Source organism: Zeugodacus cucurbitae, chromosome 2 (genome assembly GCF_028554725.1).
Source record: "Zeugodacus cucurbitae isolate PBARC_wt_2022May chromosome 2, idZeuCucr1.2, whole genome shotgun sequence".
NCBI lineage: Eukaryota > Metazoa > Arthropoda > Insecta > Diptera > Tephritidae > Zeugodacus > Zeugodacus cucurbitae.
Window position 1 is genome coordinate 80,991,911 of NC_071667.1, and position 26,653 is coordinate 81,018,563.

General features: G+C 34.7%; 1 protein-coding gene across 2 annotated transcripts in view; it reads right to left on the reverse strand.

The window, feature by feature from the left end:
- Positions 1-887: 887 nt before the first annotated feature.
- The window catches only part of LOC105220360 (neuroendocrine convertase 2), a 53,384-nt gene continuing 27,618 nt past the window's right edge, over positions 888-26,653 (reverse strand). For both annotated transcript variants that reach the window (XM_054234457.1, XM_011196805.3), the window contains 11 exons: positions 9,695-9,802; positions 8,408-8,675; positions 8,307-8,344; positions 6,696-6,772; positions 6,287-6,375; positions 3,897-4,072; positions 3,245-3,558; positions 2,309-2,542; positions 2,084-2,248; positions 1,894-2,011; positions 888-1,827 (listed from right to left, as the gene is read on the reverse strand). In XM_054234457.1, coding sequence (XP_054090432.1) covers positions 1,666-1,827; positions 1,894-2,011; positions 2,084-2,248; positions 2,309-2,542; positions 3,245-3,558; positions 3,897-4,072; positions 6,287-6,375; positions 6,696-6,772; positions 8,307-8,344; positions 8,408-8,675; positions 9,695-9,802 — 1,749 coding nt within the window. In that variant the 3' untranslated portion in view covers positions 888-1,665. The remainder of the gene's footprint in view (positions 1,828-1,893; positions 2,012-2,083; positions 2,249-2,308; positions 2,543-3,244; positions 3,559-3,896; positions 4,073-6,286; positions 6,376-6,695; positions 6,773-8,306; positions 8,345-8,407; positions 8,676-9,694; positions 9,803-26,653) is intronic.

Genomic DNA, 26,653 nt, shown 5'->3' on the forward strand with positions numbered 1-26,653 from the left:
AATTTTCTTATGTAATTTATATAAAAAATATAAACAACATAAAAAATTATTTTATGAAAAAAAAAAATTTTTAAATATAAATTAAATGAAAAAATATATATATTAGCTAATTAATTATGTTTTAAGAAATTAGCAATTTTTTTAATTTCTTTAACAAACAAAATTAATTGCTTAATTATTTTCAAGTAAATTAAAAAAAAAACATTTTTAATAACTAATGTTAAATAAATATTAAAATGTGTATTTATATTTTTTATGTAAATTATACAAAATTAAGAAACTGAATATTTTATAAAAACATTAAAAATTTAATCAAAAATAAAAAAAATATTTTTTATAAAAAAAATTAACAAAAAATTCTATGAAAATTAACTATAAATTTTGAAAAAAATATTATTAAATATTAAAATATACACTTTGTATAAGAATATTACATTTTTTATTTATATTTCTGATGTAATTTAAACAAGAAATTAAAAAAATTATAATAATATTTTATGAAAAACATCGAAAACATATTGTAAAAAAAAAAATATAAAATTAAAAAATAAATTATTTTATGAAAAAAAGATTAAAAATAAAATTTATGAAAATCAACTCAAAAATAAAGTAGAGAATAAAGAATATAGAATAAAGAATTTTGGAAGTTAACCATATTTTAATGTCAATAAATAATAATAATCGCTGAACGGTTTTTAAAATGTATATTTTTAACAAATTTCTTTTATTTGTTTTTGTTTTTAGAAAATTAAATGGCAAGAATAATTTTTAATGATTTTCATTACATTAATTTTATTAATTATTAAATAAAAGTTTTTTTAATGATTTTTAATAATTTCTTTTTATATAAATAAAACAAAAAACTTAAAAAATTTAAAAAATTTACTTGAAATTAAAAAAATAAATTTTTTTTGTTACAACAATAAATTTGTATGTGTTACGTATGTTTTTAAATATATGCCGTGTTTAAGCTTCCTGTGCGTTGTAAGTGCGCTATCGCATTGACAATTATGCATAGAAGTCTTTTTGCATTAATAAACAAATTTATTTTATTTAAAGAAAATATATTAAACAGAACAGTGTTAGCACTACAAATACAATGTATGTATGTATGTATTTACAATCACATTTTCAAAAGTTCAAAAAGCTTAGGCAAGTACTATGAAACGTTAAATTTTTTATATATATTTATAGAATTTTTTTCTTTTAGAAAGAAATAAAAACTTTTGAGAATATTTGCATAAAAATGAAAAGAGAAAAATGTTGAGAAGAATTTGCTAAAAATTGCGCGCAACCAAGCTCCTGCCGCAATCTGCTTCACGTCAATTGTTCTTGCTGATATTTATTGATTTCATTACTTTGCAGCTGTTAGAATTTTGCTACATATTTACTATATGTTGTTGTTGTTTTTGTTTTTGTTTTTCTTTTCTTTGTGTTTGACAACTGAAAAATTATATTTGCTTTTCTATTGAAACTCTGGTTTGCGGCTTTGCCACCTGCATTAACATTGGGCTCTTCTCTTTCTCACTCTCTCTCTCTCTCTAACCACACATTTCTCATATTGTTTACACTGCGGTATTACGCCCCTGATCCTCCTCCACTCTTATCTACTTTCACGCTTTAATAATTTCTTGTGTTTTTGACGCTTTTTGCTGGTTGACTTGTCTACTTCATTTTGCGGTCCTCATGCGCCTTTTTCACAATGGCCAGCTTGGAGTGCGGCGAAGCGGGCGAGAGCGTACGATAGGGCGCCTCTTTGGTGCCATGCAGCACAAGCGACCACTCGATGAGCCAGCCCGAGCGGGGTTGTGGTGAATTGAATCGGGCCTAAACAAATAAATAGAAATTTTTAAATAAATATGTAAAATAAGGGAGAATGTGTACTGTGCTTACCTCCAATTTCCACGTGCCATGTGGATACTCGCCCCACGAGTGTGTAGTCATGAACGGCCATTTTGTGAAGCCATCGCGGTGATCATCGTCATTGGCGCGACGCGAGAGTATCATTGATCTGTAAAGAAAGGATATGATATAAACAATAAACTTCGAAAGAAGAAATATAATTAGCGATATAGGCACTCACCTAGTACCCATGGGCGAAGTGAGGAATAACTCCAGGTCTCCCCGTCTCGTGGCATTGGCGGAGATCACCGCCTGCACATGCTCCAAATAATTCACCTCGGTGTCAGTGCCCTTGCAGGAATCCGTTTTTATCTCCAGAAACATTGAACGACCGGTATAAATTGGACTGTAATAAGAATATTTGTTAAATAAGAAGCATATTTTTGATAACTGTGTTTCTACTCACTGTGGTTCCACAATTTCCCCTGCTTCACAGTGATACCGCGCCGGCACTGAACGCCATTGTTTGGATAAGGTCACCATGGCGCCTGCGTCCAATACGCCAAAACCGAAGAGATGATTGAATTCCAGTCCCACGCCATTCATAGTCCAGTGGAAGCGATTTTTAGCGTCGAAGAGAGAGTTACGCTTGGAAGTCAACACTGTCAAATGCTGTATGTCCCGCCATGTCAGCGATGGACTGCAAATATAAATGAGGATGGAGTTAAAATTAGATAAGATTAGATTGCCAATTATTACTTTGAATAAGAATAACAGTATTTCTTTGGGATCTCATGGTCGATAGCGTCAACTTTATTTATTAAATAGATAATCCCCAATGAAAAGGCTTCCTAAAGACTCCCAATATGAAGCTGGTTTCGATTGAGGTAAGAAACACTTGAAGAAAGTCTATATTCAACACTTTCGTCGGATCGTTAATATAGGACGGTGCGGAATGTTCCAAGATAAACTAAACTCCACAAAAGTTTTGAGCTCGCGAAAGAAGCCGAAGCAAATGGAAGAGGCTTTCTTCTCATAACTCGAATTTGTAAGGGACTTATGTATCAAATTTGTTTTCGCAGTTCCATGAATCGAACTTTATAAGGTGCTTCTTAAAGAGATCAGTTCGGATAAGTTCTTATCTTTAAGACAGTCTCATAAATGTTCAGAACTTATAAATTCAGAAGTCAACTCTTTCATGAGCATCATAAAGAGTCTTCAAACAGTAGGGCTTAATATTATATTCCATAATGTACTAAATCTTCGAAAGACCACTTAGCGAACTCATCTGTACTAGAAACGAATTTCGAATTTAAACTAATATTTAAAGCACTTCTGCCGCCATCTACCTTAAATGCATACTTAGTAAAATTACCACTTGGCATTAGTATGCCGCACTTACTTTGCCTCGAGTGCGAGCGCAAACACGCCGGCTGCCTCCGGTGCCGCGGCACTCGTGCCGGAATGTGTGGTTGTGCATTTTCCGTACAAATCTGTGGTGGCCACTCCAGTGTTGGGATCCTTGGCACCGTTACTGAATGTGCTGGCCAACGTTGAGCTACAACTCTCGTCGTAGTGTGCGTTCTGACCATCGTTAATGGCGCTGTTAATGGAAATTGTCCACATAGACGCCGCATAGCCATCGCAATTGCAGTCGTCCTCCTCGCCGCCATCGCCTGATGCCCACACGTAAATGTTGCCCAAACCGTTGCGACCCTGCGGGAGAAAGAACAACGTATATTACATGTTAATGAAGTTAGCCCGGATGCCACAAACACATGCATATGTATACCATATGTATGTACAGACATTAAAAGCCGCATGAATAAATATATAAACACATACATACTCACACACATATATGTTTGTATGTATGTAGTTATTTTTATGAAGTGTGATATTCGGGAATGTAACAAGTTTTACTTGTTGTTGTACATATGTTTGTATGCATGCGCATGTGGCGGCGCAGAAATTGATTTAACTCGCTTGAGTACCTCCTACATGCTGCTATGTATGAGTATGTTATGTAGCTGCAGCGGCTTTAATTCACTTACCTCATTCACGCCTTGTACTATGGCACGCATGGTGGCATTACGCGGTCCGTCAACGGTTTTACCGTCATCGGTGGGTCCCCATGATGCGCTGTAAATATGTATTTTATGCGGTTCATGACCCATCGAATTGGCCTCGATTAAGTCGGTCATGTACGGCTGATCCAGCATGCGTATGCCTACGGTGGGTAAAAGTGAAATTGAGTCAAGGATATGCGTGGCAACATATGGTTAACATTTTATCAAAACTACATACACATACTATGTACCACAGATATGTAAACTAATTAATGCTTTTAGGTAGCCAAAAGCTGTGAATATTTCTACGAAGGTCTTTATAAAGGGTGGTTTTGTTAGGAGAAATAAAACGCATATGATTAAATGTTATGGTCAAGAATTTAACGTTATTATTTTTAATTTGGCAAATATCTCCCTTCCGCTATTTTGCTCTTTATTCAATGCTTTATAAAAAGAGTTACAGTGATCGGATTGCTCTTATAAGGGTTGTTATTATGTTCTAAAACAGATTTCCAATTTTCGATCACGTTTTGCAGCAATTGTGGCCGCATATCAGCAATAAACGTTGATCCGTAGTAAGTTCATTCAATGTGAAATTAAACATTGGCAAACCAAAGTGGGTATAAATCAAGTAAGAGCTATAAAAAGACTTCAATAAAAGTATTGTCTCATTGAAAGCCACACATCCGAAAAAACACCCGAATTTATAGGAAAATTGCTTTGAGATTTTGAAAAGAGCTTCGACGAAAACATTTTCCCAAGTCGAGAATAACTATCACCCCTATAGCGAGTGTCGACTGACAGTAGATAATCGACTACTGACAGAATATTGACTACCGGTGCTATTGCGAGTTTTGACTGTGAATGCTTTCCAAGAGCTAAGACTCTGTATAGGAAAAGAATCGCAGCTATTTGACGCGGTTTCTTCGATGGTTTGGTAGATCAAACTGTGCAGTTTATTTAATATTATTAAGACCACCAGGTGGTTCAAAGAGGACCAGTGTGAGGGGATTCCAGTCCCGGTGGTGTCACAATGGAGCTCTCAAGATCTTAGACAACTACTTAACCTAACCTAACCTAGAACTTACAACAGTGGAATGGTATAAAAGTACTCTTCTTTCCCCTATCTTAACTTTTAAAGATATTATCGGATGAAATGCATTCAACTAAGCAAGTGGGAGTAAAAACTATTGCCGACATTTTCTTGTCTGTCTTGTCTGAACTAATTAAGATAAAAATTTACAGAATATATAATGAGCGTCGATGGGGTAGTTTTTTTTTTTTTGAATAATTATTTAATGATGGCCATAAAGTTGTCGTGTCCGCAGCTACTGTATTTGAAGGGAATGAATGATGACAGCTTTTTTCACACAGAATGAAATAAATTATTAAAATACAGCGATGGCTTAAGTTTCAAAATTTTACTCTGGCAATTTTTGGGTATTTCGGAGGGATGACATTCAATTGAAATTGAACAATATTGAATTTCAACAACATAGCTCATTATGGGACAAAGCCTACACCATCGAGGGAAAGAAAAGGACTAACGAGTAATGCCTTATATACAGATTACTCAACAGAGGAAGAGGCAAAGAAACTACTCGTAATCTCTTCGAGTGTATGACCCTGTTTTAATAGACCGCGTAGAAAGCTATATCAAGATCATCGTTTCATATTCTATAATATCCATGAAATATAAAATTATGGTATTCCCCTGGCTCACTTGAAAACTTATGCGATGTTTGCGTATTTTTAAACTACCTCGGGTTCAAGTCCGATTTGTTATTTTGAAGGATCGAATTTTATTGCATAAATATCATAGTCTATATATTGGAAGTATGTATCGTCCCCTCAATATAACAATAACGTATAATTTTTTTTGGGTTTTAAGAAAATCGAGTTTAAAGTTTTTGTCAAATCAGAAAACATGAACATGAAATTATACACCATTTTTTCCAATGACATTTTAACCCACTTTGTGGAAGTAGAATTTGACGAAATTTTGACCAGACATAGAATCAATGATGGAGATTCTAAATATGCAATAAAAACATAATGGCGTATGAGCACATACGCTATTGTTATATTGAGGGGACGGTATATTCAAACCGAAAAAACTTGCCGAGATCAAAATCCGGAACAAATTATTTCAACTTTTTTTTCAAATTTGATGACATCGAAATTCAGAGCACCTATTCTTAATGAATGAAATTAGCTCATGAAGACATATGTATATACGGGTGTACTTGTATGTAATAATCTTTACGACGCACAATCAACGAAGGGAATAAACGTTTTCGCAACACATTAGCCATTTGCCTTGAGGCACATACTCGTACGAGTACAAGTAGCTACAGTTGGAAGCTGAAACTTACCTGCAATTTTACTGTCATAAGCCACGCCAACACCGCATATACCGTTATCTCTGGCAGCAGCCACTTCGCCAGCGCAACGAGTGCCATGACTACAAGAGAAGAAAAGGGGAAAAAAGCGAAATTAAACGAATGTGATAATGCACGAATCACCACTATATGCAGAAAGAGGAAGAAATAAACGCCAAGGGCACATCTTAAAAGTATGAATATTTCACGGGTGGACACGCAGTGGCGTAATATAAAAGTGACATTTAGTTTATGTGAGTTTGTAATATTTATGGCTGTTGCATGACATTGTATGAGCAATCTTTCATGCATATTAAAATATGTAACGGTAATAATAACTGTATATGAGTGTTTATTTGTGTACATAAAAGCTTGTGGGCTGCTTAGCAAGAGATTAACTCACCTATTGAACCAGTCATCGGTGTAACGTGGATAGGGGAAGGGATCATTGCTGCTGAAGTCATAGCTAGCCTCGGCATTCTGAAAGAAAAGAAACAAAAAGGAAGGTTGTTTATTAAAATGTTTGAGCTTTCTAATAAACATATATGTAAACCATACGACTTAAATTAAAAAAAAAAAAACAAAAACAGTTTATTTTAAACCGCAGAAAATGTAGAATAAAAACCCTTTTCAAATTTTATTTTATTTTATTTGAACTTGAAAAATAAATGTTATTTTGAAAAAGCTTTAAAGCTTAAACAGAAGTTTAAAAGCTCAACAGTTGGAGAAGAACTTTCAGCCATCTTTTTAAACCATATACTCAGAAGCTTTTTATACCGTTAAATATCATAAGTACCTTTTGGCTGAAACGATACAAAAACTATTCAACTTTTAAAGCCCTTAAAAGCTCAAAACCTTCATATATGTATATACTTACTATAAGTAGATAGAAAATATCAAAAGAACCTTTTGGCTGAAAACATAATAGAACTAAAAAGTTTACTACCTCTTTTAAAGCCCTAAAAAAGCTCTAAAAAGCTCAATACCTTCATATATGTATATACTTACTATAAGTAGATAGAAAATATCAAAAGAACCTTTTGGCTGAAAACATAATAGAACTAAAAAGTTTACTATCCTCTTTTAAAGCCCTAAAAAAGCTCTAAAAAGCTCAATACCTTCATATATGAATAAACCAAAAAATCTCAGAAGTACCTTTTGGTTGAAAAAATACTAGAACTAAAGAGTTTACTTTCCAACTTTGAAAATACTAAAAAAGCTCTAAAAATCTGAACACCTTCACATCTATACTTACAATAAGTATACTACTTAGTCTTCTAACCACAACATAACCTCTCATAATTACACTGTAGTGCGAAAATTTCCACAAAATAGTTGCGTGTAAATAATTACTGTGCAAAATGAAGCATAAACATGACGAAATGTGCACTTTGGCTCCGCACCACTCACGAAATGGCCTCACGTATCACATAGCAGTACACGTCGTCACAGTCGTTTGGTGGCATTTTAATGCCGACAACACCAAACTCTAACGAGACGACCGTGAAGGCGGCTGGCGCTAAAAGGTGAAAGGTTAAATATTCAAAACTGTAATGAGCGCTTAAGTAAACACACAGTCAAAAGTGCATTGTCACAACAATTTGAGTGGCCGCCACTTGATGTGCGTGACTCTTACAAATGTGTACCCTTGCAAATGTAGAGTATATGAGAATGTATTATTTTTAGATATGTAAAAAGAAAGTGTGAGTGACTTGAGAGCATGAAATGTGCAAAAAGTAACGTTATGGTAGTTAAAAATAACAAATGGCGTATGGTGAGTCAAGCACGCTAATGGCCGGTTTTTTGATAAAAATAGCTATTTAGCAACAAAAAATGGGACTGATAGAGACTAAATCGAGACAAAGAACAAACTTTGTTTACCGTCTCAAATCAGGGATATGAACTGCTACAAGAGTTCCCTAACCTTTGACACTGAAATTTAATAATTCGATAAACCAAAATAAACCAAAATAACCTCAAAATGTAAGGCATAGAATTGTTATATAGTACTTACATAGTTGAACTTCAAATCCGGATGCATGTAATCCACACCTGTAAATAACACAACAAATTAGTTAAAAGAAAACACGCTTAAGTTTTACTCTTTCCACTCACCATCATCCATAATTGCGGTCGTAACATTCTTTCCGGTAATGCCTTGATCCCATGCGGCCTGCACATTGAGATCCAAACGCATTTTGCCACCATTTTGACCGGTGTTCTTCAAATACCACTGCAATGGGAAGTACGGATCACTTGGTTCAAGTCCAATTGGTTTTGCGCCAAAGGTGGACTCGAATGGGAGACCATGAATAGCGGGAATCGCAGGTCGCAGACCGCGTTTGACACGCTTGAAGCCGGGCTGTTGAACTGCTGTGTGGACCTGAAAGGAAACGAGGTGAAGAGGGTTAGTCACTGAAGGTATTATTAAATAATCGAAATTATGAGCAAAACATGACAACCAAGACCCTCTCTGATTATTTAAAGCAATCTAGAAGTGTAAGAGTAATAAGTACAAAGATCTCCTGAACTTCCTACAAGACAGTGACTAACTCATGACTTTCAATCTCTTTGTAACCACGAACGGAGCTTTTTGGAACCAAATTACAAAACCGCAAGTCGGCTCCCACTAAAATAGAAATATTAAGCCGTAAGCCTTTCGTGCATAACTACACCCACAGACGCACATATATTTAGTATAAGCATGCCGGAAGCATTCAAATCCTACTCCTCCGTTGATTCACCGATTGATGCGTGATTGCTGGTTGTGTAGGCGTATAACTACCGCAGAATTAATCGGCTGGCAATCTGTATTTACATTTGTATTTGCATTTGCATATACGTTGCATTACTCGTTATACGCCCGGCTATGACTGTCTGTCTGCCCGTCTGTCTCTATCTCTAGGTGTGTGGGTATCCCACTTCAGTGTGACTGTTGTGACTGCATGCAATTTCCTAGTATTCAAATCGTATTATCCAATTCAACAGTCATTTCATTGCCTGCGGTTCAATGAAATCTCATTAATATGCTGGTATTTTGGCAATTATATTGAAATGCAGAGAATTATATAAATGTGGTTAAAGCTCATATGTAGTTAGACTGCTTGCGGGAGCCCACGAAGTGTGGAGCTCACTGGGAGATCTGATACGATCAACAACCTCTACTAAAGGCACGCTTTTCAACTGATACATGGTCCCATCATATCAGCGACGATTTCTGTTTAAGCATTGAGCATTAAAGGGAGAGATTCATAAACCATTCGAATGATGATCGGATCGACATAAATGCGACATTGTATCTATTCAAGAACTGTCAATTCGAGAACCGAACTAATTCGTAGCCAAGGTATCTCTCACTCTTACATTCATACAAGCAGTTTACAAGTAATATTTTTTACTCACCAATGGATGACTCTTCAAGAGTCGCGTATGTGTGATACTCCTCCTTGTGCGAGCGTGTGGCAATGTCCTGTGCTTGAAGTGATACTCATTTCCGTTTGCTCCAACTAACTGCAATTAACAATAGAAAAGAAGGAAACAATATTGAATTAATTTAATTTAATTAAAGACATTTATTCACATTTATTACGTTCTATTAATATTATTATAATTATATTCAGTTATCTATTATATGTACAGTTAAAAGTAGTAAGTCTGAGTCCCACAAAATGGGAATATGTCAGGAGAGATGAAATAATAGCACTACTACGATATTCTCAAGTCCACTAACATAGCTTTTGACTAATAAAAAAACTCTTATAGGATAACACATCTCCTTAAAAGCCTCTTGGTTGTAAAGCTAAAGTTCATTTCCCTCGGAAACCCTTGCAGACTAACTCATTCGCATATATATTATACTTATACATATCATCGAAATGGTTCGATATCAAAGTTAACCCAGTGAGAGAGAAGAGAGCTCTGCACTTGCAGCTCTCAAGAATTTCCTTTACCTGATATATCGCTGTGCCTAGAAATCTTTCACAAATCAGTATCACAATAATTTGAAATTGTCGAGAGATGGCGCAACTCGCTTGCCTGTCTGACATGTTTCTAATTCCGACTATTTTTTTAACGGCAACCAATATATATATATTTCTTACCTGAAAACGATTTATAGAATTCCAAAAACGTTTAAACTTGGACCTTCAAGTGTATAATAGAGATTGTGGGTTCAAAATCTCCCACGGTACTACTGCGACGGTTTGGATCACAAGAAAGCTAAGAATTTTAAAGTTTACCTAAGAGAATTGCTACTATATATAACCTGTCTACATCTTCTTTTTCACAAATGAATAATTGAAATATTATCGAGATTCAAGAATTCATCTTTAATATGAACAGAATTTCGGTTTAATTGCCATATTGTTATATTTAATGATATTATATTTCCCGAATTGGCTCCCAACTGAATTCCTCAAATCATTTGCGATTTATTACAATGAAAAATGCTCCCGTTCGTGAATTGTTGGAATTTTCACACTGAAACACGAGCAATTAATAAAACTCAACGCGAAGTTTCAGGCAGAATTCCATAATGCTGGCAAAGATAATAAATATAATCACACACGAACAAAACGTATTTCACGCTTCGCAGACCGGAATGAGTACCTGTGTAGGGATATGTGGTATTACACCCACATGTCCTCGACGTTGGACGGTAATATAATGTAATAAGACTTATTATAAATGTGTGCGTATTCAAGTAAGCAAAGAAAACGAAACGCAGCGAAAATAACGAACTTAACAAGTCGTACTCAGAATTTAATTGAGTAGCCAAGAAAATATTATTGCTGGCAGTGCTGGCAACTATGACAATGTCAGCGGCGACGACGACGTCGTCGATTAGACCAATAATATCGTGTTGCGTATTTGGGAATTAAGCACGTGTGTGCCTTAATGGCGAGAAGCTGCGGTAAGGGGATGTGGAACTGGAATTTCTAACGCGCACATTCATACATAAGGGTGAGCCTTAAATGTGCACGAATAGTTTTTATATTTAACGCCACTAAAACTTAAGTATTAGTTGAAAGTACCACAATTGATGTCAGTCCCTTTCATTTCTTACTTTTCCATATTTCAAGCACCACCCTAATACTCGTATGTAGATATTTAATTCGATTACTTGTGTAGTCGCGCTTTGGTAGCCATGTTTCAGCTGCGAAATGTTGATTCATCATGGATTACATTTAAGCATTCAAAGATGATTTTAGTATGCGGCAAAGGATATTTAGGCCACCCTATGCCATGTTTTCTGCAAGAAATTCAATTTGGATGTGAGTTTAGTGAACTCTCCTTGCGCTCTAGATTTACCGTTGCTGCCTAAGTGTACATATAATTAAGCGCCTAATCCTACAATTGTAATTAAATACTTGTCTTACACAGACTGTAGAGATTCCTTCGTCAAGTGTAATCTTTATATGTTTTTGCAAATAATATAGCCATAGGAATTTAAAGTTAAGATGAATGTTTGAAATATTTGTGTGAAGTGAAGCAACGTTGAATTATACTACATTAACCTCATTATTCTTCATGGTTTAATAATGGTTTCAAAAAGTTATAACAAAAATAAGAAGCATGGACGGTGCTTAAAGATATATTCTGGAGATACTTGAGATATTTTTTTTATGCACCGATTTTAAATATAAATGTTAAAAACATAAAATCCAGAGCAACACAACAGCAATGATAGAACAAAAAAATATTAGACTTAGATGGATATACAAGTATAAATAAAATACTCAATAGAGACTGGTGTTTGGATATCTTTGGAGACATCCGGGTGAGTGATGAATTCGGAAAAAGATGGAACTTCGAACTGTATGAGCTCTACGACGTATGCATGGCCACCACGGACAAGCTTACAGAAGTCCAGACGCTGAACCCTATTTTCGTGAGATAACACGTTCACCAAACTTGGTTTTCAATCAATAGATTGTGACATTCGTTGTGTGAATTGCGGCGCCATCCTGTTGGAACCACATATTGTCCAAGTCGATATCATCAAATTCGGGCCAAAAATATTCGGTAATCATCGAGCGACCAGACATGACGATTATGACGACCATAAATTGGACATGGCTCTTAAAGTTGAGGTCTGGCAAACCTTACTGTAGAGAGATGTCTAAATAACGGACAAATTATGGCGTCGTTTGCTGTCCATATCGGTCTGCCCCTTTTGAAAAACCCTTTAGTTAAGCGCATAAAATTCCAGGGAATGTGGGATTGGAAGGATGAAAGAACCAAGTGCATATCGACCTCGAAAGGATAAACGCTACTGGCGAAGTTTTGTGTTCTCGGCCTAGATGGACCATCGGTTGTAGAGCCAATAGAGGGTCAATAACCTCACTAATTATATATAAGTATATACATATGTGATCAAATTACATAACATACACATAGCATAGCATAACATAACATAGCTTAGCTCACATATGTAAATCTTTATGGGCGAGTGCCCTTATAATTAATAGCGAATTTTACACTATAATAGAAACTAAATTGGTATGGAATTTGGCTAAATATATGTACAATCTCTCATATACTTAGACTCAAAGATATACAAATACATAAACTTACTTTGCCGAAATATGGAAATTGGATGCCTCGCACCCCAACCGCTAAACAACACAAAGGAGCAGTGGTAATTCAACACCGCACACAAGCAATAAAAAGTTGGCAAACTGCAATTCAATAAGCTGGCTTTCTCCAGGGGAAACACTATATCGCCGCATAACGCATAATTAACCAGCACGAGCATGACGGAAACTTAAGCCGAGCTATGGAACGGCACACAAACAGTTAGAAAAGCGAAAGTAAAGCAAAAAGTTGCGCTTAAGAAACCAGCGGAACAAAAAGCTTTGTTTTCTATATAACCAAATTGATACAAAGACGAATATATAGATATAAATTTAGATATAGATGTCAATTGATATAAATCCATATAATATATAAGTAGAATACAATTCCTCGAATATAAATCTCCAAACATTCGACAAGCATGCCTGACCTTCACGACAACCTTTTCCATTAGCCCACCAACTGCTCGCTTTAATGAGGCTTCCAAAAAAAATTACATTTATCTAAATTGAAAAGATTATTTGTGTTATTCACTCAAGAAATTTGAAACTGTCGCTCTACAAGTCTTGTGACGCCATATGCCCACGGACAGTGCACACACTAACGGACGGACACAATGACGGAAGCGCACAATTGGCATTTTATTGAGTCCCACCAGCCACGAGTGCCGCGCCGTCATTGACGTTGCATTGCGAGTTGGAAAATTCTTTTGACAAGTCATAAGAGCGTGTTAGCGAAGACAAATGACAGCCGTTACAACCGAAACTTCCATAATCATGAGCCAGTGAAGCGTGCAATGGCAAGAAATGGAAATTAATTATGCCAAATGTGTATGGGTGTGTGTGTGCAACGTGTCGCATTTGTGGGTTATTAGGGACCACAAGCGCCTCGACTGGGCGCTGACAGCATAGACCACAGCGAGCAAGCGAGCGAGCGCTCGAAAGTTAATTAAACCGAATGTGTGCGCTCTTAAATTTTGCTTTTATTATAGTGTCAGTCAATTGTGAAAGTTTTCGACGTACATAGCTGCAAAATGAGCTGACACACTCGTAAGTAGTTGTTTAAAAAGCTAATTAAGTTTGAAATTGTTTGTACACAAAAGATTTTCTCTTCAAAATTTGTGTTGTCATTTTCACTATCAGTTTCAGTTTATGAAGTGTGGCAGTGAGAGTTTGTTTTAAGTGTGGCTATAAGATACTGTTAGACCAGCTTTGGTATTTTCGCTTATATTTATGATAGCGTTCTCTGCAGTGGTTTCATGCTCAGCAGCTTAGATCAAAGACTGGTTTGTCAGTGAGAGGCACAAAGAGACCCCTCTACAAGAATGATTTTGCTAAGTTCTGGGAACTCTACACTGAAGAACTTCAATATATATACATACTATATCTTTTGCAGAAAATTTTGATGATGGATCTGATCTATGAAGATCATAGATGGTTATCTATTGAAATGTTGATAGTGTCTGATCTGTGAGGATTTTATGGAACAATTATTTTTGAAGTAAAATAAAATATCACTGAAACCTTTCACTTGTATGTCTCCAACGAATCACCAAAAAAAAACATTGCCAAAAAAATTTGTTCTCTAATAACTACAATTATTGGTAATTTCGACCAACATTACGCTGAAATGGAATTCCCCCAATTTTACCGATGATGCGCTCATTAACGCATCACGCGCTTACAATTTTACTAATTTCCGTAGAATTCTAGCCTTATTTTGTCACATTAATAATATCCCTAAATGCATTTACGCGTCCATTTATTGGCGACATGTGCGCTCTTTGTACCCATGTCAACAACAATAATCATGCACACGTGGGTACAATTATGTTCTAATTAATTGAGAGATAAACTGCTGAACACGAAATCACAATTAGCCACTGATACCTTTTGCGTGCGATTGATCGATGTGCCTTAAATCTTAAGGGTAACTACATATTGTTTGAGTGTTACAAAGCGTAACCATGCAGCTGAGTACACAAAAAAAGTACCATAGCGCCCACTTACTCAGAAAGCTTAATTGTGTCAACAAGCGGGTAATTCTTATACCCATGCAACATGTTTCATTACAATATTTCAATTTTGTAACTCTCAAATTTATTTTTTTTTTCAATATTTCTTTATTTATTGAATGTGCTTTGTTTAAAGCCTAACAATAAGTATTAAAATCTTAAATCTATTTACAACTAAGTAAGCTCAAGAATGTGTTTGAGCTTTTTGGTAGAACGTTGCTCTTTAGTAGGCAGGTAGATATCTTCTTTTTAAATGAGTTTGATTGAAATGTACCAAGGCATTTGCCAATGGGTTTGGATGTTCACGAAGTTTAGAAATATATTTCTTTCTGCTGTCCTCTATTTCCTTCTTTACCATAGGAATATCAAGATCCTTATGGATATTTTCATTACGCATGTACCATGGTGAACCCGTTATTGTTCTAAGCATTTTAGATTGGAATCTCTGAATTATATCAATGTTGGTTGCACAGGTCGTACCCCACAGTTGAATACCATACATCCAAATCGGTATTATGATTGCATTGTATAACAGGACTTTGGAGGATACAAATTAATGTAATCGGTTATCTGCCTATTTCGTGGATTAAATTTCATAATTTATAATTCATAATTAATTCAGCAACTAATTGTCTAATTTTAATATAATTTAATAATCAATAATTTCGTATTAAAAAATGGGATAAATCGGACTCCAACCTCGCCTACATCACATGTGACACAAGCAGACAAATAAAGCTCTACAAATATAATGCTTTTAGGCTTTGTCAACTCTCATCTAATAATGTAATAATAAGAATATCATTTCAAGCATCCAAATGCCGAATATGTGTCTCCAAGTGCCTATTAGCTTTTCGCACAGAAGTTAATTGATCAATTAACCAGTCTTTGCTCTATTAAAGCGTTGATTTACATCGATTCACCATACAAAAGCAAAATCTTATTTTAATACGTTAATTCTTAATCGAATACAAATCGAGTTGAAACTGGAATGCAAATCTATGGGTAGTTGTCCACGCTGGAAATTTGGTTGTGACTATTGATAAAATAGTAATCATGATGAAACTTATCAACTTCTTATGACAGAAAAAAAATACTGATTGGTAATCGAATAGCCGGCTGTGCGAAAGCCAAAAACTGGTTTCTCAATTATAATCTTAATGTACCCAATTTAGTTAGCTGGGCGAAAAGTCTATATAGCCGACATTATTGAAAGCATCAACCATTTTTATACCCTGAACAGGGTATATTAAGCTTGTCACGAAGTTTGTAGAAGGAAGCGTCGGAGGCCCTATAAAGTATACACATACATAAATGATCAGTATGTTGAACTGAGTCGATTTTACCATGTCCGTCTGTCTGTATATATACAAACTAGTCCTTCAGTTTTTAAGATATCGTTTTGAAATTTTGCAGATGTTATTTTTTCTTCAAGAAGCTGCTCATTTGTCGGAACTGCCGATATCGGACCACTATATCATATAGCTGCCATACAAACTGAACGATCTGAATCAAGGGCTTGTATGGAAAATTTTCGCATTTGACGTGGTATCTTCACAAAATTTGACATGGATTACTGCTTAAGATAATAATATAATCTGCGAAGAAATTGTTCAGATCGGCTAACTATATAACCTTAATGTTTCTAGCAAACAACCCGGCTAAAAAGAATTAATAAAAAGTTTTCTTTAGATTTGCTTAAACACATAGTTACTAAAAGGAATGCACCTGTGAAGGGTATATTAGCTTCGGTACAGCCGAAGTTAACGTTTTTTCTTGTTTGAGATATCTTAGTGATATTCAGAGTACAATTTCTTAATAATAATGTACCTTGCTGCCAATAGATAATAAAATAGATAAAAATCAGTTCATTACTTCCCCTATCCCCCATATTCCTAATATAAAAATTCCGACTGCAGTTTTACCGTATATCGGTTAATATCTAAGATATCTTATTGTGTCGTAAATATGTGAAATCAGTCCAGGTGAAACCACAGCACCTTTGTACAACTCATACATATATTACGAAAATATCGATATATTGGATGGATATCTTCATAAAAGGAATTGTATACTTTGACGTCTAAAGTAGATATATTTGGTCCAGACATTTACCTAGTTTTTCTGAAAAATTAAAATATTTCACTTGCCTTAAATTTCAGCAAGTTATTAGAATGTCTGTCAGCTGCAGAATGCTCGAAAAAAATTTTCACTCCCTTAATTTTTCAAATATTAAAAATTCAAATTTAGCCACATGTGCTAAAATTTGTATTAATTAAAAATTCATTATCACACATGCCACAGACGCACCTGTCGGCCTGCTTGTTTTTCACATTTTATGCCAAGCTTTATAAATAGCTTACATATGCGAAATTAAAAATGAGAAATAATGGATATAAATAAAGCGTATATATATACTGTATTTAAATATACATATATACATATATGCCGCTATTTATATATACTTATGTGTATTTCAATATCTCCTCCCCTCATTAGCTATCGTTCATCACCCACCTATACTTTAGTGGGAGTTAATAGTTTTTATTTCAGCATTATGCTGGATTTATTTTCGATTCTAGGAACTTATACCCACAGCATTAGGCATAGTGTGTATGTCTTTCGTTGCGTAATTTACATAATTTATGAATAAAATTAGCAAATGATCGAAAGTGTTGAAGCAACAACGCCTACAAGCTGTCCAAACGAATTTTCCTCGACTTGATGATGCCGCCAGCGGAGAAATGGCCTTCGTGTGCGGGCGCTTTAATCAACTTGACGATTACTTGACGCCTTGGGGCCAACAGGTTTACGGAGACTCGTTCATGCAGCAGTAATGTGCCACAAACTTGCACACACACACACACACACCACGCATACGCTTTTCAGCACCTAAATATATACATAAGTACATAGAGACAGGTGTGTATATGTGTGTGTGCTTACTAATATTAACACAGCTACAGGGTTGGCTCAAACACAAACAGAATTTCACTTTCAATAACTACAACTACAACTGCAAAGCATGTGCATAAATGTCAATAGTTTTCTTATCATTCATATTTCACTCCTGCAGATATACATATGTACCTGCTTTGGTCGCCCCCCGTTAGGGAAACACTTTCCTCATTCGTGGGTGTTCTTCTGCTCATACTTCATACATTAGCTATGTGTGTATATAATCGTGAGCGTGTGTGTTCAAGTGTAATTTAAATCCATTCTCCTCGACTGAGCGTTTCAAAATGAAGGCAAACTTTTTGCAATGCAAATTTCACTTTATTTCTGTATACAAGAATATATTTAAAGCGATTTAAAATACGCTCTCAAGTTGGAGGAGTTGATGGGAAATGCAAACATATATATGTACATACATAAATATATATATATATACTGAGAGTACATTATGTTTGAGTATGATGAGTGTGCGGCTTACAGTCAAATAGGGACACAGTTACGACATACAAGCACATTGCTACGTTATGGCGGGGGATCAACCGTATTTCACTGTGCTAAGCAGTAATTTGTGGATTACATAGAATACGGCGAGAATAATTGACTCAGATAATTCAGCATTTATCTTGCACGCTTCGAGCAACTACTGAATACATAAATACACAAAATAGTTCTTGTTTAAATGCAAAATGCTTGAAAAGTGAAGTAGAGGTAAAACTATTGTATATGTGTAATATGGCGTATCCTACCATATTTTATGCCAATTTTTCATTAGATTTCAATAAAAGTGTGTATGGGTATGTCGCATCGTGAGATCTAAGAGTCCAGTCAATGGCACCTCTCTTTCACGAATTTTTAGTAGTCGAATCTGAACAGTTTTCTTAGCGAGCCATTTTATTGAAACTTATAGCCTTCTGTACCAGCATCCAATGAGGGTTTTGTCGGAAATGAACTTTGTCATGAAAGTGAAAATAAAATTTGTCAAATATTCCCAAATATGATGCTTTCGTTTATTAAAGCCGTCATAGAATTTAAAACTCTAGAAGTTAACATTGCCGATACAAGAACCAGAACTCTGAAACTTATTGCCAAAAATAGGAACGCTAAAAAATCTTAATTTTATTGCAGAGTTTTTTTAAAAAGCACTGTAAAATGAAATGTTTTCTTTCAAGATTTCAAAAATGTCATTTCAGGTTTCAGCAGCACCACTGATAATAATAACGGGTACTATTTTAAGACGTGTGGTTTTCAATAAGGCTGTACTTTTATCGGAGTGAGTATTTTCGACAGTTTCGACAGCCGCGGGGGATACTTGCCCAATATCATTTTTGAAATGTAATAACAGACCCTTAACATTATAATAAAACTAAATTTTTGATCCTCGTTCTATTTCTAAAAACCCACAGTCGGTAATTGAAATGGGTCGCCTTTATCATATCTCTCCACGAACAACACAAACATTTCGGTACAACCCAGACTAAGCGAGCTTTCGTAGTTAATGGGACTCTACTCCTTGGCTGGCTGGACATACCTAATCACCCGTTAACATATTGATTCTAGAAGAGTTGTACCATACATATGTTTTTCTTTCCTATCAATGAAAGTGGAAAATGGAGGTAAGAAGAGAGAAGAAACTTCTTTTTACTTTGAAATATAGAATTTAAGTGTTTTGGATTTGGGCTTCCGCTTTTTTGCTCTTTATTCAATGCTTTATAAAAAGTGTTACAGTGATCGGATTTAGATATCAAATATACGCCGTTTCGTTCGATAATATGTTTCCATCTAGACGGCAACTTCATAATGCCCCCCTCGTAGAAGCCCCCCTCCTTATTTGCGAAAAACTCGGACAGCCACTTTTCACAAGTCTCTTTTGAGTTCAACTTTCGGTCCAGAAGGTTTTTTTGCGGCACCCACACATCAAGCTCTTTTGTGTATCCAGCCTTCTGCAGATGGTTTAAAATGGTTTTGTGACTAACTCCCATCTCCTGGACGATGTCACGAGATACCACATGCAAATCTAACTCAATGTTTTCTATGATTTTATCGGTATTCGTCGTCACAGGTCTGTCGCCGGCTGGCTGATCCATGGTGTCGTTCTCACCCGCTCTGGATCGTCGAAACCATTCCTCCGCAGTTCGAAGTGATAGAGTACCATCCCCCAAAACACCATAAATCTCACGGAACCTTTCTCTAGCGGATTTGAGTTTCAAATATGTATAGTATTGCCAGATACGAGCCTGTAACGCTTAATGCAAAAGACAAAAAGGCGGAAGAGAGATACATATTTGCCAGCCTATATATGTATGTATGTACTTAAAATTTTAATAGAGGAATTTCTCAAATATTCAACTGATACGATTGTAGTAGAATTTAAGTAATACTAAATTTAAATGATATGTTTATATAATATATACATATATGAGTATATTTCAATGTGAATACTACGAATATATTTATGTAAAATTAAAATATGTATGTATGTAGTGCCATTAAAATAAAATAAACATTATTGACTAAGAGAAAGCAATTTAAATAAATCGAAAATAATTTATCCTCCAGGGGTTGACATAAAACAGACACGCATAGAAGCGTTTAAATTTGTATAAGTAAATTCGCTTTATAGCCAATATTTCGATTTCATGTAGAAGGATTCCTACATTCCTTCTACATAAAATGAAATGTGAATGAAACAAACAAACAGGCAACTTGCTGTGGTTTCTTTGAAATTTGCTAAAATAATTTATATTTCCTTCTAAAGAGGATTTTGTAAAGAATTTGCATAAGTCCTTTCCCAGGTTGAATAAGCAAAGAGTCTATGGCTCAACACTAAAAATATTCGAATAAATAATCTTCGAAGTCACCTCAATCTAATTACAAGCAAATTTCAAAATGCGTTCACTTACTTTATATATAAAGTTGTAGAGTAAATACACATACGCATACATAAAGGCATTCATATACAGACTTATACTTAAACTTCTCAGAAATAATGTCTACCATTATCTCAATGAAATGCATATGAGTATCTCCACTTAAGATACGACTTTGACAAACATTGGAGAATATACTAGAATTGGAGACATATGTATATGTAGAATATACCGAAATAATCGCACACATACAAATGAAATGTATAAAGCTCAGCAGCTGTTGTCAAATCGAGTGACAAAGCATTAAAAGATACCAAATATCACAGCTGCATTACTGCGTCAAGCCATTATATGAAACAAACTCGTAACCTCTTGACATTTGGCTTGTACACTTGACTTTTGCTCGTAACTGTATATGTATATAGTCGCTTTGGCAATAATATGCATATACAAAACACAAACTGGAAGATGAACAAATGTATTTATTTGGAAATATATCGTTCAAATTTATGTGCAATTTAATACCCGTTGGCAATCTCGGAAATAAATGCAGTTATGTGCAAATGAAATGCGAAATATCTCTCATATATTGCGCAATAAATTTTATAAGAATCGGAAGTTACGTTGGTGTACTTTTTCGACTTTACTCGCATTGTAAACTGAATATGTTTTTTTGGGGATTTTAGGTGTGTGACTTTGCTAAAGTATATTTGAGTTCAGCACTATGTACCACTAGTGGACTTGACAACCAGAAATATGTAGAATTTGAGTTTAGTTTTTTTTTTTAAATATCAAATAAATTTTCCCTCAGACATTGTGTAATTAAATATTTATTGTTAGATTGATGGACCAGCTAGAACACGTGTACTGAAACCCGCAATTTTCTCTTCATCACTCTTAGTCATATGATGGCAAAAACACTGTCGTAGTCAGACATCAGGAGTGATAATAATTAATTTGCGAATTAGTTATTTTTATCTTTAATTGTCTTTTTTATACCAAAAATAGATATTTGTCTACAAAATTTAGTGTTGGTCTAACATAAAAATATATTTTTTACTTGTCAAAAATCTGGTTCAACTAACTGTGTTGACACGATTCACAAGAGTTGATGTTAACCCCAGCTAGCTTTCTAAAGCTAACTCAAAAATATTCTACCATATGTACCTTGACTTTCTTGACAAAAATATATGCATGAATGTGTCTCTTATGACTACGGTTCTACGGTTTCACATTCCTCTTTGTCTGCGTTAAGCGACTCGAATCCTTTATGCCGTATTTATTTTTGGACATTAAACGTTTGAGTATAAATATAAAAGCAAACTTTGTCGTCTTCTTTCAAATCTCTGCAATTCACATTCAAAAGAAATAATTTAAAAATATTTGTATAAAAGAGTGGCCATTTTGCTGTAATCAATTTTCTGTTTTTGTAAGAGTTAAAATGTTTTTCAATCACGAAAAAGGTCACAAAGCGGCTTCGTGCATTTCCAAAAGGAAATGGATGGCTTAAGGACTTTTTAATTAACGGACAAAAGGAAGCACACAAGGAGTTGACCAAAAAAGGACAAATAAGAGGATAAATTATTTGGAAATAAGAAGGAAGCAACTACAAAGGAGGAAAAAGAAATATACTTATGCTTGCATATAAGTTTATGATTATATAAATATGAATATTGATTTGAGTATAAAAGGTATGAAATAAAAATAAACATATTTTAATAGTAAAATAACAGGAGATTTGAATATTTTTTAGAACTTTCCTCCTTCATAGTTTCTATACTATTTAAATTGCCCGTTTTTCTCGAAAAGTTATATGAAAGAATTCCCTTAAATAAAAAGAAATCCAAAAAAAACCTCGCCAGACTACTTAATCACAATTTCGAAGTCTTTAACATTAAGCCATTTTTAAAGAGCATATTAATTAAAACGTACTTAAGCCTATTATTCATCATCCTTTGTACAACTTCACCAAATAACCACTTTCACTGCCATTAAAAGTTAGAAGTGCGCAAATCCAATGCATCATAAAGTAGACCAGCAGATAGAAGTGATTGTCAAGCAATGGCGACGGAGAACCATTAGCAGTTGACAGTGAAAGCGTCCAAGGGAATAGACTAAATGACCGAATGACTGAATATCAACATTAAAGTTGACAGCTGATAAGCAGCTGCGGCTATTTTTGGTGAAACACCAACAACACCAGTGAAGTAAGTACATTTCAACCAAACACCAAAGCTTGAGACAAATGGAAGTAAGAGCAAAGTAAGCCGCACGTTGAAATTATCGAGAATGTCTAAATGAATAGCAATTTCTATCTATGTAATCTGTCCGTTTTATGTTGTTCACATCACAACTAATCTCAAAACCACTTACTTTGAGGCTGTAAGTGATCCTAGTTTACTTTAGTTCGACATTTATTTGAGGAAAGCATAAAGGGACCCTTCCAAACTAAATGCATTCACTTTCTTTAACTATATTATATAAAATAATTTCACTTTCCTGCAATGAATGTATATCACAAATGACATGAAAGTTTATAAAACAGCTGATTTGAAAATAACTTCGAATATGATCGAAATCGCCTAGACAAAAGCTATTTTTTTTCAGATAATATCTGATAATATATATACAAATTACTTCTCAACTGTCAGCATTACATTCAAGTATATAGAAAATTATATAAACACAACTGGAACTAGTTTGGTCTCTAAATAGACCAGTTCTACGACATTCTAGGCATACTTAATCTTACCACAGGTTTAGTACACCTACAAATGAATGAATGTTTGAGTAACCAACAGCCTACCACTTGCTAATGGATTTGGTTCGGGTACAAGTGAAATGGAGTTTAGTATATGAATGCGACTGCTTGTTTAGCAATGACAGCATGATGAATGGTTATCCCTGAGGCTACGCAGCGCCTACTGTCTGTATTTCGTTCATTGACCATTAGTGTGCGTCAGACCAAGTAGAAAATCGAATGGAAGAGAATTTATAATATCATAAATTATGTATTGAATGTGCAACAAGTGGTTTTCGGCGTAGCAAGCCTTTCACCAAAACGTAAGAGTTCATTATTTAAAGTTTACACGATTCATTCTCACGATTGTGGATGATTTTGTAGATCCGTGCTATACCAGGAAGTTCAAAAAGATTAAATTATCGGGTTTAAACGTGTTTTTACATCAATTCATGCTTTTATGTCTAGAAAGGATATTTTCAATTAATATTTGGAATTATTTTAAAATTTTAAAACAAAATGAAGTGTTATGTGTTTAATAAGGTTAAGGAATATACAAATGTATAAGAACTATCGTTAAAATATATAATTCAGAAGAATTTGAAATCAATAGATTAGAAAAATCGGTGTCAGACGCTATTTTTCTCTTCGTCAAATCCGTCAAGATGAAAAATATGACTCAAAATGTTTACGTGAAGAAAAGAACCCGTGTAGACCGAGTTATTCATTATGGATGAATCATATTTATACGATATATATATCTATTTCATAAAACATGAATGACCCTTCGAAAACTGTAGAATTTTCGATTTGTGAGGCAACATCTAGTCGTACAAGTATATTAAAAATATAAAAATAGGATTGAGAAATGTTCAAAATTATTTTTCTGTTTAACCTAACTTATCATGCAGCTTATAGTGAATGTCTGCGATCGACAAAAACACAATTAAAAAGTATGTAGCAGCTACCATAATTGTCATACATTTGTTGCACTGGTCAACAGAGACATTTCATTTGCCCTTAGGAGATAATTAGTGGTCAAATTCACAGCATGTAGTCGCATATAACTGTATTTTTATTAATAAACAACAACATGTATGTTGTTTTTGTAAAATTAAACATTTTCACGACAAAACTAAAATATAAACGTGTTGAGATTTTGATTTTTTTATAAATGTAGTTATTTCCCTTGGCGCTCACACACATTAAGCGCCCACGAATTTTTGTTGTTAATTTTTGTAGATATATATGTATGCAAGTTACAGCGCCTAAAAGCGGTAGCCGAAAACAATGAAAGAAATAAGAGCAACATTCTAAGCTTAACAATATATTTCATTAAAAGCAGCATAAACTAGGTAAAATCACATATTTATTTAGCCAAATACATATATATATATATATAATACTCAGCATACATATCTACTCAACATATGTGTAGTTGCTCCCACATGTGTTACCGTGCATATGCGGCAATCATTGCTGCCGCCATACAAACGCCAAACGTGGGCGAATTCAACCAACTTGCGTCTGTCCAAATGCCTGCTTGTGTCACTGTGTTTGTGAGTGTGTGTATTGCTTTCATTTTGTGCAAAATGTCCTCGCGCATTCACACACACACACACACACACACGCACATATGCCACCATTTATGCCCGCATTTTCATTCACTCCGTTGCACCTACGGGTTGGCTGGCATTCAGACGAGCACCAGTGTGTGCGCTTTCACGCAAAACACACGCTTTCACGCTTTGACGCTTTCATTCGTCATATCATTCCATATGTTGCGTTTTATAAAGAATAATGTTAAAATTATTCCAAGCGCAACCAAGCTGTGTTGGTAAGTAATAACAATAACAACAATAACAAAAGTCCGTACAAAGTTTCAGCTTATTGCGTAAACAAATACGAACACACACACAGGCACATACATATGTATATATACATAGAAATGTATAGCGAAATGTTGCGTGTAAAAGTGTGTGAGATGCTTCTAATAAAGTCCTTGCCATTATTATTTCGGTATTCCGAAGGGCTAAACTAATATTTTTATTAGCTCGTCTACACTTCATTTCTATGCGTTAAACTGGCTCTAACGGTATCAAATAGCTTTTCTATTTACCCAAACGTTTTGATGATTGCAAGTTTACCTTACAATTGAATGTTAAGCTCGAGCTTTTATGCGTGTGTGTGTGTATCCTTGAAAGCCTTGAAAGGGATGAAATGGTTAACGCATTCTAAAGCTGTGAATTATTAATTTTGAGCAGGTGTTCGGTGGCGAAATATGCGTTTTAAAGTGTTGAAATATGCTAGCGTGTTATGGAAAATAATATTTTGAACTCTCACTTGAATTAAATTATTTAAAATTCAAACTTTGAAGCATCAGAACCATTTTTAAAGACTTACTTGACATTCTGACTTTCTCAAGAATACAATTTGATCACAATTTCAACTATAATGCATACTATTCATTCAAACTTCTTAACATTTTTCCCAGTCACAATTCACTTTTCTTCATTTCAATTTCAATTTTCTATTTTCTGTAGCTAGTATATAATCATTGCTTGAGACAAATGGCAAATTTATGTGATAAACAAAATAGATAAACGAATGCCGCTAACCACGCACCGTCACCGTAAGACACGACAATGACTGCAAAGGAGCAACACGCGCCAAAGTCATTCCGCAGCAAAATAAGCGAAAGCTATCGAACAACAGCGCAATAGTGAATTGTTACAACCGTTATAAACGTGTATTTACGCCGTTCGTATTCCACTCATCCCTATAAACTCGAGTGTCGTTTTTAGTGGACAGCCATTGCACTTAGGTCACATTCGTCAGCGTTCAGGTAATCAGTCATTCGTCATTCCGTCTCCTTTTTCACCCATTCTGTCTCACTCTCTGTTATAATTGTAAAAGTGTATTGTGCAAGTAGAAATGCTACCAGCCAGCCAAGTCAATAAATCTTCTGTATCACGCTGCTTCTTTACAATTGATTATTGAATCAGAAAATTACAATTATTTTTATTGAACTTCGTGAAGATATGCTTAGAAATAGTATATACATTTATAGTAAAAATGTGAATGCTCAATATGCGCTACAATAAGTTTTTTCGCAAGGACCGTACTAAACTTAATAGGTTACTCCGGTCAAGTATTAAAAAAAAACGTTTTTTTAGGTACACTTTAGTTCCTTACAATCATTATTCAAT